We start from the raw sequence: 19,854 nt of genomic DNA, 5'->3' as shown, positions 1-19,854 counted from the left end.
CAGAGCCATGAATCGAACCAGAGAACCTCTTGCTGTGAGGTGGCAACGCTAACCGCTGCACCACCGTGGCCACCCTAAATCAATTTTTTCAGTATTGTTAAAAAATATTTGTGTCATTAGGCAGAATTATTTGAAGTCTGGTAGAACAAAGAATGTAAGTTTTGACGTTATTCTTTTTGTAACCTTTAATTAAGGGCTAATAGACTTTCATTTTTCCCCATCATTGTATTAGAAACATTACTGTCAATTATAGCATTATTGTTGCCCATTTTAATGGGGGAGGGGACAATTTTTAGAATTAATTATTTTTCCAAATAAAAAATACATTTTACTACTATAGTCCTTGGAGGAGAACCTGGATTTTGGGGGATTTCACAAGTGACCTATGTGCTCTCTCTGTGCCATATGAAATGGCCTCCCATGGATTTTCTGCTTTATGTGGTGCTCTAAATACTCTCATGTTCTTCTTCCTTTCTATGTTTTCCAAGTCCTGCAGTTATTTTGACAGCCGTGTATTTGGAGGCCTACTGGTTAAGAAGTTTACCATCTTATTACTCTTCATATTCTTTGGTACTCCTTATGTAGTTGAATTGTGCTTCCTTTCCCTGTTTTCTAAATTCTCCAGTTCATACCACAATCATGAATTTGAAGGGTCTACTTCATATGATCAAAAGTTCATTTCATAGAAACTCATTTGACTGAGACCATAACACCAAAATTACAAAACACTGAAAGCCCATTTGACTGAAAACTCATAACACCTAAACATTACAGTTAAAGATATATGTCCTTTTCCCCACTGTAGTGCGATCATGGAGTTAGAATATATAGTTAGGGTTTGGAGTGTGGGGGGTGTAGCTCCCCACATAGTTTAGGTAAATATTGTTTTTTGCAAAGAGTTATTCATTGCAGTTATAAGTATCCATGTGTATGGTTTAAAATGTCTGAAGTATGTGGGGGGCTCCACCCCCACACCCCCCATTGTGGGGGGCTCTGCCCCACACACCCCTAACTATATATTCTAACTCCATGATCGCACTACAGTGGGGAAAAGGGCATAATCCTTGAAATTTCATGTTTAAGTGTTATGAATTTTCAGTCAAATGGGTTTTCAGTGTTTTGAACTTTCGGTGTTATGGTCTCAGTCAAATGAGTTTCTATCAAATGAACTTTCGATCATATGAAGTAGACCCGAATTTTAAGAGCACTCTGCCTGCATCTCATTCTCAGTAAAGCGACCATATGTGTCAGATGAAGACATTTTAGTGTCCTTTATTTGAACTCCTTCTTCCTGCATTATGGTTTTGAGGAATTCAGTTTTTGTTTCAGAATGTGTTTTGGAATAGAATTGCTCCATTTTCAAATATAATTCCTGCACAGAGGGTACTACCTGTTTGTTAATCTTTTCTCACGGACATGTTTTGTTAAGATGTAAAGCTTATTATTTTCATATGCATTGTAATTCTTTGCTGGGACCCTTTATTCTCTTATATAGTGCTGAGTAGATGAAACATCTATGACTGATGTGAAATTTGCAACTGTAATTCTGGTGAAATGATACTTCAGGTCAGTATGACAAATGTCAGCTGGGGAAGCTAAGTCAATTCTAAACCTAACAGCTGTGATGCTGTTTTCCTTGAGAAAAGGCCACTGAATGCTCCGGGATATCCCATAGTATATTTCCTGTTACAGACGCAATAGCTGTTTAGATGGCTATTGTTTAGAAGGAGGCATCTTCTTTGTCAGAAATAAGTGAAAGAAATCCTCCGATATGTGACTTGCTTAGTGTAGTAAACAAAGGAAACAGTCCAGTTTAATTCAATGCAGAGTTAACTCCGCATTCCAAAGCAAATCAAAGATGATGTGTTATGACAGAATAAAAAAAGGAAGGAGATTCATGCAGCTCAGTTGGTTGTCTGTGTCTGGAAATTCTTTGTGTAGAAGCCAGTACCACTAAAAATGTCTTCTTGACAGGAAATGTAGCATCCTAAATTGGGACTGAATTACAAGGCAGAATGTTGCCTCCAAAAAAGGCCTCAGGGGAAACATGAGGCATACTTCAAAATGATGCAGTAATATGGTATAAAAAGCTAATGGTAGAGAAGTTCACATTTACTAAGGACTGATGTAAAGTCAGATGGGGACAGAAAGTAGTATTCCCCGGCAGTTCTGTAAGGTAAACAGAACTCACATCCTGAAAGCAGTTATCAATAAGACTTACTTCAATTCCAAGAAATAAGCCTAAGGAAGAATTACTTGAGTTCCAAGAAATAAGTCTGTTTCTAGAAGGGATTCTAGCTGGCAACATCATGGAATATTGCAGAAACACCCATGTAATACCCCAGTAGTCATGCTTGCAGGTGTAAACATTTCAGATCCACATGAACTAGAGAAATGCTGACTTAAAGAATGAACAACACTGATGAAAGATGAAAAGAGAGCAAAAAAGAAGAAAACTTAGAAAGGATGGAGTGGAAATCTCAAACATATAACATAAGTGCAGACTTCTCTAACCTCCTCATATCTGAAGCAGATCAGGTTCCATTTGGTTAAGTTCAGATCCCCATTACTGATCCCCTGCTGTTTTTCATAAGAAATCACTGCTGGTGCAGTTTCTAAGTGTTTCCCACAAGTGATTCCTTTTGTTTTGCTGATGTCTATTTGCATTGTGTTTGTGCTACTGTAATTCTGGAACACATATCTTTGAGAAGTGTAGAGGGCTTGTTCTTTGCAAAAAAAAAACACTTCTTTTACATTTTTATTTGGGTGGAGTTGCTGATGAGTTGAGAATTGAGTCCTCATTACTGAGCAAAAGCTTGGGGATTCAAAGGTGAAGAGTGCATCAGTGTGAAGTGCAACAACACTAACAAACATTATTAACAGATAACAGTCTGCAAGCTAAGCATATCCAGATTAAGCCCACTAACACTGTCAAACATTATTAACAGATAACAGTCTGCAAGCTAAGTATATCCAGAATAAGTCCACTAACACTGTCAAAACATTATTAACGGATAAAACAGTCTGCAAGCTAAGCACATCCAGATTAAGCCCACTAATACTATCAAGCATTATTAACAGATAAAACAGTCTGCAAGCTAAGCACATCCAGAATAAGCCCACTAACACTGTCAAAACATTATTAACAGATAACCGTCTGCAAGCTAAGCACATCCAGATTAAGCCCACTAACACTGTCAAAACATTATTAACAGATGACCGTCTGCGAGCTAAGCACATCCAGAATAAGCCCACTAACACTGTCAAAACATTATTAACAGATAACAGTCTGCAAGCTAAGCACATCCAGAATAAGCCCACTAACACTGTCAAAACATTATTAACTGATAAAACAGTCTGCAAGCTAAGCACATCCAGATTAAGCCCACTAATACTATTAAACATTATTAACAGATAACAGTCTGCAAGCTAAGCATATCCAGAATAAGCCCATTAACACTGTCAAAACATTATTAACAGATAACCGTCTGCAGGCTAAGCACATCCAGAATAAGCCCACTAACACTGTCAAAACATTATTAACGGATAACAGTCTGCAAGCTAAGCACATCCAGAATAAGCCCGCTAACACTGTCAAAACATTATTAACGGATAACAGTCTGCAAGCTAAGCACATCCAGAATAAGCTCACTAACACTGTCAAAACATTATTAACAGATAACAGTCTGCAAGCCAAGCACATCCAGAATAAGCCCAGTAACACTGTCAAAACATTATTAACGGATAAAACAGTCTGCAAGCTAAGCACATCCAGATTAAGCCCACTAATACTATCAAGCATTATTAACGGATAAAACAGTCTGCAAGCTAAGCACATCCAGATTAAGCCCACTAATACTATCAAACATTATTAACAGATAACAGTCTGCAAGCTAAGCACATCCAGAATAAGCCCACTAATACTGTCAAAACATTATTAACAGATAATAGTCTGAAAGCTAAGCATATCCAGAATAAGCCCACTAACACTATCAAACATTATTAACAGATAACAGTCTGAAAGCTAAGCATATCCAGAATAAGCCCACTAACACTATCAAACATTATTAACAGATAACAGTCTGCAAGCTAAGCATATCCAGAATAAGCCCACTAACACTACCAAACATTATTAACAGATAACAGTCTGCAAGCTAAGCACATCCAGATTAAGCCCACTAACACTATCAAGCATTATTAACAGATAAAACAGTCTGCAAGCTAAGCACATCCAGAATAAGCCCATTAACACTGTCAAAACATTATTAACGGATAAACACACTGCAAACTGTGCACATCAGGGTTAAGTCCAACAAAACTATCAACCATTATTAACAAACAGAACACACTGCAAGCTAAGCACATCCAGATTAAGCCCAATAACACTGTCAAAACATTATTAACAGATCAAACTGATCCATATAGTCAACTATGATCCTAAACTGAGCAGCTGGACACCCCAATGGATCAAAATCTGGTACAATCAAACTAAATCCCTTGACATAAATCCAAAGTGTCTCCCCTTTCTAAATCTAAATCCAAAAAAAAACTGCTTTACTAAGAACCTACACCCACTTAACAAACATATGATCCTTACTTTTCAAAGTCTGTTCAAGTTAACTCAGCTCTTTAATACTCTAGATCTTATTCAACCACTTCACCTAAATCCCAACTTACTAATCAACAACCAACCAATAAACCTAATACATTTTCCTCTCATAAAACACTTCACAGTTTGGGAACTATACAAATGGCATGACTCTAATATAATGGAACTAAGACAGAAGCTTAAGCTGCCTAAGAAATATGAGATAATACTCAGACCCCTCTTTTACTTACTAAAAAGTAAATTATCATCTGTCAAAATTGATCACCAGGATATTAACTCTGCTATCTTAATTCTCAAAACACTAGTAACAAAGAAGAAAATGATCTCCAGCACATATAAACTAATCACAAACATAAAATCCCAGAATACCTTCCTCTTCTCATCCTATTGGAAAGGATAGGATATGAAAATCCACCTTTTCGTGGGAAACCACTATTTTACACATCACTACAACTAGTCTTCCCAAAATTCTAAAACACGTACTTGTCACTAAGTGTGCCCTCATTAAATTCTACATCACTAAAAACTGGATTGATAATCCATAATTTCATAGGAAGATTTTTGTAACCTTGCTATTAAATTCATATACTCCTATAAGCTGGTAAACACCTCTGTAAAACAAAAGGAATACTACCAAAATACTGGGGATATTTGCTGGACTTAATTCTGAAGAGCTAAAAACGAACACCACTTCAGCCTAAGCATATATAGTAAATTGTCACGATAACAATTTTTAGTCTAAATTTTCCAGTAATTTATCATGAAATTAGTTATTTACCTAGTTAGAATTAACAGGGAGTCTGTTAACTTCACATACACATCTTAACATGAGATGCTCCCCCTTCCATACTCTACTTCCTCTTATGAAAACTTAACCTAAGAGATGTGACTTCTACTGTATATAGTTTTTAAGTTTTGTTTTTTTTTTTCTCACCCATTTGAAGTTTTTTGTTAAATCTTTCTTTTCTTGTAACTGTTGTTATAGCCATTGATGCTAAATGTATTTTTGTTTTTCCTTTTATCTGACTGTATATAAAAAAAAAACAAATAAAAAGGTTTTTGAAAAAAAAACATTATTAACAGATAAAACAGTCTGCAAGCTAAGCACATCCAGAATAAGCCCAACACCATCAAAACATTATTAATGGATAAAACACACTGCAAACCAAGCACATCCAGATTAAGCCCACTAACACTGTCAAAACATTAACAGAAAAACAGTCTGCAAGCTAAGCACATCAGGTTGAAGCCCAATGACAGTGTCAAAATGTTATTAACAGATAAAACACACTGAAAGCTAAGTGTATCAGGATGAAGTCCAATAACACTGTCAAAACATTAACAAATAAAACACACTGCAAGTTAGGTGCATCAGGTGAAGTCCAACGACATTGTCAAAATATTATTAACCGGTAAAACACACTGCAAGCTAAGTGCATGAGGTGAAGTTCAACAACTCTGTCAAAACATTATTAACAGATGCAACGCACTGTTGTACAGGAAGCTTGTTATGAGGCTATTCGGTCATAATCACTGTAACTATATACAGATTTTATTAAGCATCTTAAGCAGTTTATGAAAGAGACTCTAAAATTAACAATTTCTTAGTCATGTAAGGGCACAGAAATTACCAGGGCTGGTCTAAACATCAAGGATTATCTACTGTACATCTCATGCTGGAATTGAACCCAAGATGAGGTTGGCATAATGGTTAAGGTGTTTACCTTACGTGCATAAGGTGCAGGATTTGATTCTCACATGGGGTAATTGGCTAGACTGAAAATGGCCTACAAGGGCAGTTATCCTAGTACTAATCTATGAACCTATGAGGAAATGCTTAAGATAGTAAATTTCCAAGTTAAGAGGACACAAAGTTGAGACTGCTGGTCTTAACAGCACACCTGGAGAATTGGAGCAATGCAGAGAATTAGGACAGTCGATTCCAGATATGTTTACAAAAGTAACCAGAAATTTGATTAAATTGGACACATTTTAGAAATGTGGTTCCAGACACCTTGCTGAAGGAGATTATCTCCAGCAGAAGGGGTGCAGCCCTGTATATTCTATATAGATATGTGTGAGGAAAGTCCAGTATAGAATCTTCTAAGAAAACAGGCTGTGTGTTACAGTGAGGAAGAACAAGCTGATACTGATGTAACAGTTTATTCTTGGAAGAGCATATATGGTCTACTGTTAGGTAGATTTTTTCCCAAAATGTAAAGTGACTTCAAAGCTTCAACCAAATGTTATTTTTTCTCATCAGAAAGTATTTTGTCTCCTTTAATCCATTCCACAGATAGCCACATGTAATAAAATCATTTATCTTTCTGTCTCATAATTACTATCATTTTCTGAGTTTGCAGCTTCTGTGAACATCAGTTTGGCTGCCTGTAAAAGCTCATGTTACTTCCTTCTGTTATGTATTGCATCATTTGGTACCTCATAGGGACATTAAGGAAACCATTGAGTAGGGGAATTGGATGGGAAAGCTGCAATAACATATTTATATCCTTAACAAAACTAATTAAAACTAATTAACTTTCTTCAATATCAAACTGGGCCAACATGTAAAGAATGTATGGAAACAGCCTGACTCTGATGTAGGCAGATGCAGCTCTGACTATGACCCAGGTGAAAGGAGTTTGATTACTGACTTGGTTGCTAGGAGATCTTGGAAGGGGAGTATGGGAGAGAGTAGCAGTCATTCCAGGAGGACAGCCAGTGCTGCATTGCAAATGGAGGCTTGCATGAAGACCACTGACTGACATCCAATCAGTATTTTATTTCCCAAGGCAGGAAAAAGTATCTCTAGGGGGTCATGTGTGATTTTCTGCTAGCATGTGTGGTATTCCTATTATGCTATGAAGCTAATGTTTGGATTTGGTATCTAATTGCAGTATAATGTAGCCTTGTATTATGAAGTTTCTGTAATTTTTCTTTTTAACCAGCAGTATTTGTTTTAGAAATGTTTTTTTCACTTTTGCTGTGACTTTTACAGTGCTAGACTCCTTGTTGCTTTCCTGCAAATTTCTGAATGTGGTTGCCTTTTCCAGATCTAGGTGGGTTTGCCTTGTGAATGCCCCCCCCCCCCAAGAAAATGTCAGTTGAATTCAAGCAGCAGATCCCAACACTCTGTGACCCTTAAGGGCTTTTCCTTAATCCCTGTACTTAGATTTAAAAACAGTGTAAAATATACTTACTAATATTGTTGTTGCTGTTAAGCATATGTCTGTTCCTCCCGTACCTTCCTCTAGTTCTTTAATTTAATTACTGTTGTATTTCTCAGAATACACTACTTCAGCTTCAACATGTTTGTGAAAACTGGACCCCACTCTCTTCACTTATTATCTGGTGTGGAATAAAGGCAATAACTTTCCTCTGGGATGACAGAATGGTGAAAATTATTTATTGTCAGTAAGTAGCTTCTTGGGGAAATTCCTTTCCACTCCACTCTACTGTGTTCCTTCAACTTTGTTGCTCACCATGACCCCTTTCCCACACTCACATCATATTTTATTACATTCAGAACTCCACTCATGGTCTGTCACTGACAATTTTAAATAAATCTGATTTGTATCAAACCAGTAATTAAACCCATGACAAAATTTCTTTCTCTAAACCAAAACTACTTTTATTATTAAATGTTTCTTTAAATTTCCCTTTCAGTTAATTTTATTTTCTTCTTCTCATTTTAAAATTATGCTCACACTCATTTTCTTTACATGTTCATCAACTTTAATTTTCTCCATTTAGATTATTTACTCAAGTCAAATATATCAGGTACAACATACCTCAAAATTTCACTCAGACCTACAAACACACATGTAACCAATTCACAATGAAGTCACCCCTTCAAAAACATTCATTCAACTTCTCTTCCACTGTACAGCCATTCCCTTTTCCTCATACTAAAATCTTCTTCTGAAAAATAGAACACATCAATCCTTAAATGGCCAAAATTTTACTTTCAACTCAGTTCATTTACTCAGGTTCATAGGTACTTACTAGACTATTGATCAGTGAGAATATTTAGAAGCCTAGCCATACATCCCCATGAATATGTTAGCATTTATATTTTAAGTATGTATAACCCAGAGGCAAGGAGAACATTTACATATTCAACCTATCCATGAGGGACAAGGATGCTGCTAATCCTGGGGGTAATCTGTGGTTACTCATCCATTTATCCAAATTATGTGGTAGTAGTATAAGTGAAGTAATTTGCTTTATGTGGAGAGAAGATGATTCCAAAGAAGTGGTGTTCTTTGTGGTACATCCCTCTCTAACATATTCGATTTATGTTGAAAAGAGATTTACATCTTAACATGACTTCTAATGTGTTTGAAGACAACAGGAGTGCTTTTCCTCAGAATACAGTTTTCAGTAAAAAATTCTCCTTCACTGATGATGTTTGCATGATAGGAATCTGATGCTGTATGTACAGTGGTGTCATACATGGAAATGAGTTTTTATACAGCTGTGGCTCACTCATGAGCAAGCCTGAGTTTAAACAAGCAATGGTCACATTATTAGAAGAGCAACATTTCATTTATTTAAATGTATTGACCTTGGTAAAGCTCCAGTCCATCTGGATGTTTTTCTGGTTTAGCCAAGGAGGCACAAACAAAAAGTACCAGATCAGAATGCAAGAAGATGCTCAGGTGATAACAGTAGCAGAGTTATCAAATACAGTCCAACAGGGTAAGATATAAAATAGAATTACAGTAAAATATGGAAAAATATGCACACAACACATTTATGTTGCTCAAAGAGGCAAGCAAAAGAAAATCACTGTTTGCAGTATATGCACACATTAACATAGACTAATGCCGAAGTGAGGGAATGTTGCCAGCATGAAAAATAAAAAAAATGAATTGTGGAAGGAAAATCTTCTGCACAAAATTTGAAATATAATGTGTTGCCATGTTTAACAACTCTGGTCTAAAGTGCTGACATTTTACTTCCTTCAGAAGTTGTACTTTAAATTTTGTTCTGAATTTCAGCAATTGTTTTCATTTTAGTAGAGGAAGGGATTATTTCCCATAATTTTAGACCTAAACCATGTATATATATATATATATATATATAGAGAGAGAGAGAGAGAGAGAGAGAATTACTGCTGTGGGGTCTGACAACAGGGGGTTGAACTAAGGGAGAAATAACATCTCCCTTTAAAAGAAACCCTTCCATGATGTGGGCTAGAAGTTTAGCTTAAGAATCTCAGTAGGAAGGACCCTAGTAGGGGAACTTTGTTAGATAGGGAGTCATTTGCCTTAATAGTGCCGGGATGTTCTCTTATAGGGGCAAAGGTGATAAAACACATTTTGTTTGAGACTAATTATAAATAATTAAGTATTTTTTTAGATGCAGAGATAACAATCTGCAGTCCAAAGTTTAAATTGGCTTGTGAAATGTGTTTTAAAATACCTTTTCTAGGTGCTGGTGAGAAGAAGTGAAATATCTTCCAGAAAATTTGTTTTAAGATCTTAGTTTCAGTGCATACATTACGCAGATGGAACTGAGATTCTGGTCCAGACAGAAACCTAGGAATTTGAAGGAATAATTAGTTTCTATAGGTTGCATGCTGATATCAAAGCTTTTCTAGTCTGGGAAATTTTAGAGCTCTTTCAAATGGAATCCCTTTTGTTTACTATGCAATGTATTATGCATGAAATTTAGCAAGTTTGATAATAAGGCCAAATCATAATGAACAAAAACAAACTGTGGAAATCCCAAAAACTACTGCGAAATGAAAAGCAATGGCAAATGAGGTCGTAAAACCATGTTTTAATCCAATACAGTTATCGCTTTCGTCTTAGTACAATGACTAAAACTTCTTCTAGCATCTACTAAAATGTCTCATTAAATAGTCCAAGTACATCACATGATTCACACAAACTCCACCTCCACTTGGTAAAATATAATAAAAAAAATTATTTACAATTCCCCTTTGATTTAAATTTCTATATAACCAATAGGTGCATGATATATAAAAAACATTATATAAAAATCTGTCTTAACAAGTTCCTCATCTTTAATACGCAAGTTATAGAGCTTGCATCAATAAGCCCTGGTTGATTATAGGCATTCAGCATCATCTACCATAGTAATTCTTGTAGTTCAAGCTTTAGTGGTGTTCGTCCTGCCCTTATATTAAAGTCCACATGGTCTAGTATTTTAAATACAAAGCTATGTTCTGGAAATCTAGATACAGGTTTTGCCAATGCATTCTCCATTTTTACTTTTCTAATGCTGTGTAGGTGCACGTAAACTCGGTCTTTTAGTTTACGGTCGGTCTTTCCTATATAGAAACACGGACAAGATCTACAACTAGCAAGGTAAATAACACTTTTAGAGTTGCGATTATATATCCATTTACATTTAAAGGTTCTTCCCTGAATTGTAAAAGAACCTCCCACTTCAATGTACTTACAGTATGAGCAAGCCTCACATCTATACATTCCTACATTCCTAGTTATCATTTTCTTACTGCATTCGAGTATACTTTTTAAATTTTGGCCTCTTTTAAATTGGTTATATTGGTTATATAGAAATTTAAATCAAAGGGGAATTGTAAAGATTTTTTTTTATTATATTTTACCAAGTGGAGGTGGAGTTTGTGTGAATCATGTGATGTACGTGACTATTTTATGAGACATTTTACTAGATGCTGGTTGTCTGAAGAAGTTTTAGGCATTGTACTGAGACGAAAGCACTAACTGTATTGTATTAAAAAGTGTGGTTTATGACCTCATTTGCTAAATCATAATGAAGCTGAGTTTTGATGCTGGCATGGGTTGGACCAGTCCTGTAAATTGCCATGCAGTTAATATACATAATTAAAGGAAATTTGTATGGTCAAAGGAAATTAACAGAAAGAAGAGCAAAGGGGAAAGTACAGATCTTTGTGGAACACCTTTAATTAGAGATATTAGAACAGGTGGTGGTAATTTTGACTGAAAATGTTCAGTCTGAAAGGAAGCTGTGAATCCATTGAGAAGCTTTGGGGCTAAGTCCACTGTATGTAAGAATATTACTGAGGAACTGAGTCAACCAAACCAGCTTTAAACAGATCAATGAACATTCTCAAGTGAGTTGCCATTTATTCATACTTATTGGTATATCATACTCTGCTCCCATAGGATTTTTCGCTGGTCCAGAAATCATGCCGGTTTCTTGTTAGAATCCTACATATACCTCTGAACCTCTTAGCAAAATCTGGACAAAGCCTAAAAAATAAGGAATAGGGACATATTTTAAATATGACTCTTATAAACGTAGAAAGTTGAGAGAATAACAGGATTTGTATTTGGATGCATTTTCTGGGGTCTATGTTCAGTCATCAAATGAGAAATCCATCAAACCTCTGTTCAGCTAACTTAAAACATTGAATCTTCACTTCAGAGAACTAGTTTCACGTAAAGTGAGTATCGCTGGCATTTTGTTTGTGATTTTTCTTTTTTTGTTTCCTCTATTGAAAACAGTATGTACCTAAATGTTTGCCAAACGTCAGTGAAATGAAATGAAGTAAAAAAATAAATGAGCATTAAAAATGTGTAAAAGTAAAGTCTGTAGTGTAATGTTGGAGACAGATGACTGCATTTGTACCACTGTCATGGACTTCAAATTTAGTTATTATTATTACAGCTACAGGTTTCTTTATGTCTGAATAAATATATGGTTATGGACTGCTACAGCAATTAAATTAACTGTTCATTTCTATAGAATGAAGAACAAATTGTGGTACTTCGAATTTGCCACCTCAGAAACCATATCCGGGACATGCAAGAAACTTAAAGAGTACATATCACTTGAGGTAACAGTTCTGTCAAAAAATGTCTAGTCACTGCCAGCAGCTTTTTAACACAGTTTATTGATTTTTACGTACATGTTACAGTTATTGAAATGGTCACAATGTAATGTTCTCATATGTTACATGTAATGGCAAGAAAATGTAATAGTTCACTTGACTTATACCAGCCCTGCATTCACATGTAGGTGGTATCAACTGCTGTCATCAGCATGAAGTCTTGTAGAGATGTAGATACCTAGTCACCAGTCAGAGCAAAAAAAAAAAAAAAAAAAAAAAAAAAAAAGTAACAGCCATTTATGTCCACCGCCCACCCATACATACATTTATTGTAATGTTTGCTGGCATCACAGCCATAATGTGGCATGTGTAACATAAGACACCAGTTTGTTCCTCTGCATCTGAAACAGAAGTCTTTTTTTACTTCTTTGACCCTGGAATAGTAATTTTATATTTCTAAATGGAAATACAAAATCTCTGAAGCCATATATCTCTTTCACGAGTTTATGGCTGTCACTGTGTCCCAGACATAATGTGTCTGCATGCTTGTTTTGCAGTCATAAAGCAATGTGGATACAAGATTTGTATTCCCCTTGTGTTTCACACACCTGTCCATGCTCCTGTCTCAGACACAATGCACCTATTCTCTCATTGCCTCAGGCAGAAGACTTCTGCTGCATTTCTGCCTTAGCTGCAAGGCCTCTGTTGCCCTATGTCCTAGACAAAATCACAGAGCGTCGTCTTCCCTTTGTCCTGTAAGTTCTGTCCTTTTTTTGTGCTCAGTGCAAAACCTCTATAATACAATGTCTCAGACATTAAGGTGTTTGGACTGTCTGTTCAAGTTGCATGACCTCTTTACCTTTGCTCTGGCTTAAGTCTTCACTAATTTTCATCTAAAGGACACACGTGTTGTTGAATACTGTGTGCTCAGCAGAAAATAAATGTTCCTCCTGTGCTGCAGGAACAACTCCTTCATATCCATGTGGATCTGATTCACTGTTTCACTACCTTGTAAACGCAAAGCCAAAGAGACAGCTACATATTAGCCACTTGATTGTGCCTTGCTCAGCAGTACCTTAATGTTTTTGTGTTTATGTTGGTGCAATGCATGTATGTGTACTATGACTGTTTCAGCCAGGTGATGAGCTTCTCAAAAGTACCTAGGGCATAAGGAGCAATTGTTTACATATGCATGTCAGCTCATTGATTCTAAAATCTCTGAACTTCAATTATGCAAATATTTTATTTGTTTACCGAGAAAGTCCAACTGGACACAGATCCATTTTCAGCAGCGGCCCAGGCAGAAAAGCTCCTACACTATGAAAAACAAACATTATACCACAGGAAAATGACAGAGTATAGGTCAACAATGCAAGTACACATTGCAAATATAAATAACCGAAAGAGATGACACCTTAGCAATTTTAACAAAATTTGTACATCAAAGAGTATATGGTGTTATACAAACTAGACTAGCATATGTATTAGAAAGCACAGTATGATATTTTTGAGGAAGACTTGAAATGATTTGTGGTAAAAGAGTAAGTATATATATAGGGAAGGCAGAAGGCATAATAGGATAGTACTATAAAGTGTAGAGCTAAAAAAAGTCAGAGGGTATGTATAAAAAGTGGAGAATATAGAGTTAGTCAGGTGGGTAGCAAGAGCAAAGCCAGGATTTTTCTAAATGAGTAAATAGAAGTTTTTATAAATTGCACTATGGTGCAGATGGCTGTGATGAATACGTATTTTAACAAGAGGGAGGAGCATATGGTGACATACAAGAGTGGAGGAAGATGCACACAGGTGGATTATATCTTATGTAGAAGGGCCAGTCTGAAGGAGATTGGAGACTGTAAAGTGGTGACTGGGGAAAGTGTAGTTAGGCAGCATAGGATGTTGGTTTGTAGGATGACACTGGTGATCAAGAAGAGGTGGATGAGTGTGAGGGCAGCACCAAGGATCAAATGGTGGAAATTGAAAAAGGGTAATTGTGGGGTGGAGTTCAGGGAAGAGTTAAGACAGGCACTGGGTGGCAGTGAAGAGTTACCGAATAGCTGGGTAACTACAGCAGAGCTAATAAGAGAGATGGCTAGAAAGGTGCTTGGTGTGACATCTGGAAGGAGGACAAGGAGACCTGGTGGTGGAATGAAGAAGTACAGGAGAGTATACAGAGAAAGAGGTTGGCGAAGAACAAGTCGGATTGTCAGAGAGATGAAGAAAGTAGACAAGAGTATAAGGAGATGAGGTGCATGGCAAAGAGAGAGGTGGCTAAGGATAAGGTTTATGAAGAGTTGTATGAAAGGTTGGACACTAAGGAGGGAGAAAAGGACTTATACCGATTGGCTAGACAGAGGGACCGAGCTAGTAAAGCTGTGCAGCAGGTAAGGGTGATAAAGGATAATGAGGGAAACGTACTCACAAGCGAGGAGAGTGAGTTGAGCAGATGGAAAGAGTACTTTGAGGGGTTGATGAATGAAGAGAATGAGAGGGAGAGAAGGTTGGATGATGTGCGGATAGTGAATCATGAAGTGCAGTGGATTAGCAAGGAGGAAGTAAGGATAACTATGAAGAGGATGAAGAATGGAAAGGCTATTGGTCCAAATGAAATACTTGTGGAAGCATGGAGGTGTTTAGGTGAAATGGCAGTGGAGTTTTTAACTAGATTGTTTAATGAAATCTTGGAAAGTGAGAGGATGCCTGAGGAATGGAGAAAAAAGTGTTTTGGTAAAGATTTTTAAGAATAAGGGTGATGTGCAGAGCTGTAGTAACTACAGAGGGATTAAATTGATCAGTCACAGCATGAAGTTATGGGAAAGAGTAGTGAAAGCTAGGTTAAGAAGGGAGGTGATGATTAGTGATCAGCAGTATGGTTTCATGCCAGGAAAGAGCACTACAGATGCAATGTTTGCTCTGAGAGTGTTGATGGAGAAGTACAGAGAAGGTCAGAAGGAGTTGCATTGTGTCTTTGTGGACTTAGAGAAAGCATATGACAAGGTGCCTAGAGAGGAGTTGTGGTATTGTATGAGGAAGTCGGCAGTGTCAGAGAAGTATGTAAGAGTGGTACAGGATATGTACAAGGGTAGTGTGACAGTAGTGAGGTCTGCGGTGGGAGTGACAGATGCGTTTAAGGTGGAGGTGGGATTACATCAAGGATCAGCTCTGAGCCCTTTCTTATTTGCAGTGGTGATGGACAGGTTGACAGACGAGATCAGACAGGTGCCCCCATGGACTATGATGTTTGCAGATGACATTGTGATCTGTAGTCAGAGTAGGGAACAGGTGGAGGAGACCCTGGAGAGGTGAAGATATGCTCTAGAGAGAAGAGGAATGAAGGTCAGCAGGACTAAGACAGAATATGTGTGTGTGAATGAGAGGGAGGATAGAGGAATGGTGAGGATGCAGGGAGTAGAGGTGCCGAAGGTGGATGAGTTTAAATACTTGGGATCAACAGTTCAGAGTAATGGTGAGTGTGGAAGAGAGGTGAAGAAGAGAGTATAGGCAGGATGGAGTGGGTGGAGAAGAGTGTCAGAAGTGATTTGTGACAGACGAGTACCAGTAAGAGTGAAAGGGAAGGTCTACAAGAGGGTAGTGAGACCAGCTATGTTATATGGGTTGGAGACAGTGGCACTGACAAAAAGGCAGAGGAGGGATGCAGAGTATATTGGGAAAAAGATGCTAAGGATGAAGCTGCCAGGTAACAAGAAAAGAGGAAGGCCTAAGATAAGGTTTATGGATGTGGTGAGAGAGGACATGCAGGTGGTTGGTGTGACAGAGCAAGATGCAGAGGACAGGAAGAAATGGAAACAGTTGATCTGCTGTGGTGACCCCTAATGGGAGCATCTGAAAGAAGAAGAAAGACTATGGTGCAGATGGAAGTGATGCAAGTGGGTAGTTTATTCCATATTTTAGGAATGATGTTAGAAATAAGGATTCTCCAGCTGAGTTGTTAGCTTTGGTGGATTTAACTAGGAGTTTGTCACTGGAATGGAGTGTTGTAGTAGTGGTGTATGGTTGTATGAGATCTTGAAGGGCTGGGGGTTTATCTGATTCATGTAGTGTTTTATGGGTGAAGGTTAGTTGCTTGTATTGGAGGAGCTGAGGAAGTTCTAGCCAATTTAGTTGTCTAAGGGCTGTGCAATGGTGTATTTTGTAGGGGAAGTTTGTAGCAAATTTGGCTATTTTATTGTAACAAGTCTAGTGTATTCAAGTCTAGTGTAGTCTGATTTGCATAGGTTGGTTAGTATAGGGGCGGTGTAGAGTAGGGGTGACAGAAGGTGTGTCCGGGCAATGGTAGCTTTTGTAGATCTGGTTAAAAATGTCTTGTTTCTGTAAAGGAGGCCTAATTTTTTACAAACTTTTTTGATATTTTGGGCTATGTAGATATCAAATTTTAGATTGTCAGTCTAATATTGAATAATAATAATGTGAATATGATTCATTGAAAACCATTTTCTTCAAAGCTAAAAACAATGTGTTTTTCTGTAGGTAGGCAAACTATGGTGAAATGACGAAGGGCAAAGTCTGGTTTGTTGACAGTACTTTTCAGCAAATCATATTTGGTTAATTGGACTGCAGAGATTTTGTCACTGAACGGCTATCAGTTTCCCTTTGTTTATCTGTAGGTAGTACTTGAATGCCACAGTTTTTATAGTGCTTTGTGCATGGCTTTGTGGTTTCCGCTGGATGTATCACTGATGAGATAGCTCCCTTGTATGTTTAACTTACTTGCAAGGCTTTTCTGTTGTGCCCATGACAGAGGTCTGCTGTGAACTCTCTGTATCTGATAAACTTCAGGATTACTATGCATCAGACCCAAGCCTGCTGCAGCTCTTGATTCAGTTATAAGGTCTTTGAACCCTGAAGAAAAGTGTCATATGTAGCACATTTATATTATTCCTAGTGCTTCTCTAGTTGAACTACTGACATGGAACCCCTTAAAGCTGCTGCCATATAACACAGAAATGTTATTTCTTTTGCCTGTGTAGTTGTGTTACTGACACAAAACTTCTATGGCTACTGTTGTGTGACAGACAGATCTTCCATTTCTATTACCTCTGTGATTATTGTCACATAACACAGATGTGTTATTCCCAGGGCCAGTGTAGTTGTATTATTAGCATGACACCTCAGTGATTAGTGTCATCTAACACAGATGTCTTACTCCCAATGCCTCTGTAGTTGTATCACTAGCACAACACCTCCGTGATTAGTGTCACATAACACAAATGTGTTACTCCCAATGCCAATTCAGTTGCATCACTAACATGATACCTCTATGATTAGTGACACAAAACATAGATGTGTTATTCCCAGGGCCAGTGTAGTTGTATTATTAGCATGACACCTCAGTGATTAGTGTCACTTAACAGATGTGTTATTCCCAGTGCCTCTACAGTTGTATCAAAAACATGAAATATCTGTGGTTAGTGTCACATAATACAGATGTGCTATTCCCAGTGCCTCTGTAGTTGTATCACTAGCACGACACCTCTGTGATTAGTGTCACATAACACAGATGTGTTATTCCCAGGGCCAGTGTAGTTGTATTATTAGCATGACACCTCAGTGATTAGTGTCACTTAACAGATGTGTTATTCCCAGGGCCAATATAGTTGTATCACTAAATTGATACCTCTGTGATTAGTGTCACATAACAGAGATGTGTTATTCCCAATGTCTCCATATTTGTATCTCTAACATGACATCTCGGTGATTAGTGTCACATAACACAGATGTGGTAATACCAGGGCCAATGTAGTTGTATTACTAACATGATACCTCTGTCATTATTGTCACATAACACAGATGTTTGTTATTCTCAAAGCATCTGTAGTTGTATCACTAACATGACACCTCTGTGATTAGTGTCACATAACACAGATGTGTTATTCCCAGGGCCAGTGTAGTTCATAGGTAGGCACTAGGCTATTGGCCCTAGGGCCTAAATAAGCCTAGCCAAACAGTACCCTGGCTTTTTCCAACCAAGAAAATTATTTTCCTGTGCCCCTGTCAAGCAGAGCCACAGAAGTGATCCCCAGGGTGAATTTCCTATCTCCCATCCAATCATCAAGATTTTTCTTGAAGAGTGCTAATGAGGAGCTTTGTTTGATATAGATAGGTAGTTTGTTCCAGAGTATGGGAAGTCTGTGGGACAGGAATCTGTCCCTCCAGCATGTTCTGTTTATTGTGGTGACAAGGTTTAGGTCCTTAAGAGCGTGTAGCTCGGAGGGATTGGGATTTCTTTAAGTGGAGCATGTCCAACAGCTCTGGATTTAACATAGCTTTGTATGTTAGGCAGAGATCGCCTCTGAGTAGGCAATATGCGACAGAGTAAAGCTGGAGTTTTTTGAAATGGTCTGCGTAGGGCATCTGTTTGAGGCCGGTAATCATCTTTGTGAGGTATTTCTGCGACCTTTCCATTTGTTGCAGATGTCTTGTGAGGTACATACCAAAAGGGATGTTGTACTCTATAATGGGTATAATGAGTGGTGAGTAGAGGAGAACAATGACCTCTTTTTCCCTGGATGAAAAACCTTTTGTGATGAGCTGTGCCACGTAGAAGGATTTCCTGACTACTGTGGCAATGTGATTATCAAAGGAGAGACTACTGTCCACCTGTGTCCCAAGGTCTCTTATCACACTTTTGGTGTTAAGTAGACTCTTGCCTATGTGGTAGTTCATGGGTACAGAGTTTTTACTAACATTGTATCACTAACATGATACCTCTGTGATTAGTGTCACATAACACAGATGTGTTATTCCCAGTACCTCTGTACTTGTATCACAAACATGACACTTCTGTGATTAGTGTCACATAACACAGATGTGCTATTCCCAGTGCCTCTATAGTTGTATCACTAGCACGAAACCTCTGTGATTATTGTCACATAATACAGATGTGTTATTCCCAGTGCCTCTGTAGTTGTATCACTAGCACGACACCTCTGTGATTAGTGTCACATAACACAGATGTGTTTTTCCCAGAGCCAATGTAGTTGTATCACTAACATGATACCTCCTTGATTAGTGTCATCTAACACAGATGTCTTACTCCCAATGCCTCTGTAGTTGTATCACTAGCACGACACCTCCATGATTAGTGTCACATAACACAGATGTGTTATTTCCAGGGCCAGTGTAGTTGTATTATTAGCATGATACCTTATGATTAGTGCCACATAACACAGATGTGTTATTCCCACTGCCAGTGCAGTTGTATCACTAGCATGACACCTCTGTGATTAGTGTCACATAACACAGATGTGTTATTCCCACTACCAGTGCAGTTGTATCACTATCATGACACCTCTGTGATTGGCATCATATAACACAGATGTGTTAGTCCCAGTGCCTCTGCAGTTCATAGGTTCATACTAGGCTATCTGCCCTAGGGCATTTACAAGCCTAGCCAGACTGTGTTTGGCTTTCGCCA

The 19,854-nt window shown here is 37.7% G+C and overlaps 1 protein-coding gene across 2 annotated transcripts in view; it reads left to right on the top strand.

The window, feature by feature from the left end:
- Nucleotides 1–19,854, top strand: part of DGKA (diacylglycerol kinase alpha) — an 858,181-nt gene that overhangs the window by 741,394 nt on the left and 96,933 nt on the right. For both annotated transcript variants that reach the window (XM_044083761.1, XM_044083762.1), the window contains exon 20: nt 12,335–12,425. In XM_044083761.1, coding sequence (XP_043939696.1) covers nt 12,335–12,425 — 91 coding nt within the window. The remainder of the gene's footprint in view (nt 1–12,334; nt 12,426–19,854) is intronic.

Source organism: Protopterus annectens, chromosome 9.part0, assembly GCF_019279795.1.
Source record: "Protopterus annectens isolate FY-2018-M chromosome 9.part0, PAN1.0, whole genome shotgun sequence".
Lineage (NCBI taxonomy): Eukaryota > Metazoa > Chordata > Ceratodontiformes > Protopteridae > Protopterus > Protopterus annectens.
The sequence above is the reverse complement of the archived record's forward strand: the minus strand, read 5'-3'. Positions and strand labels throughout refer to the sequence as shown.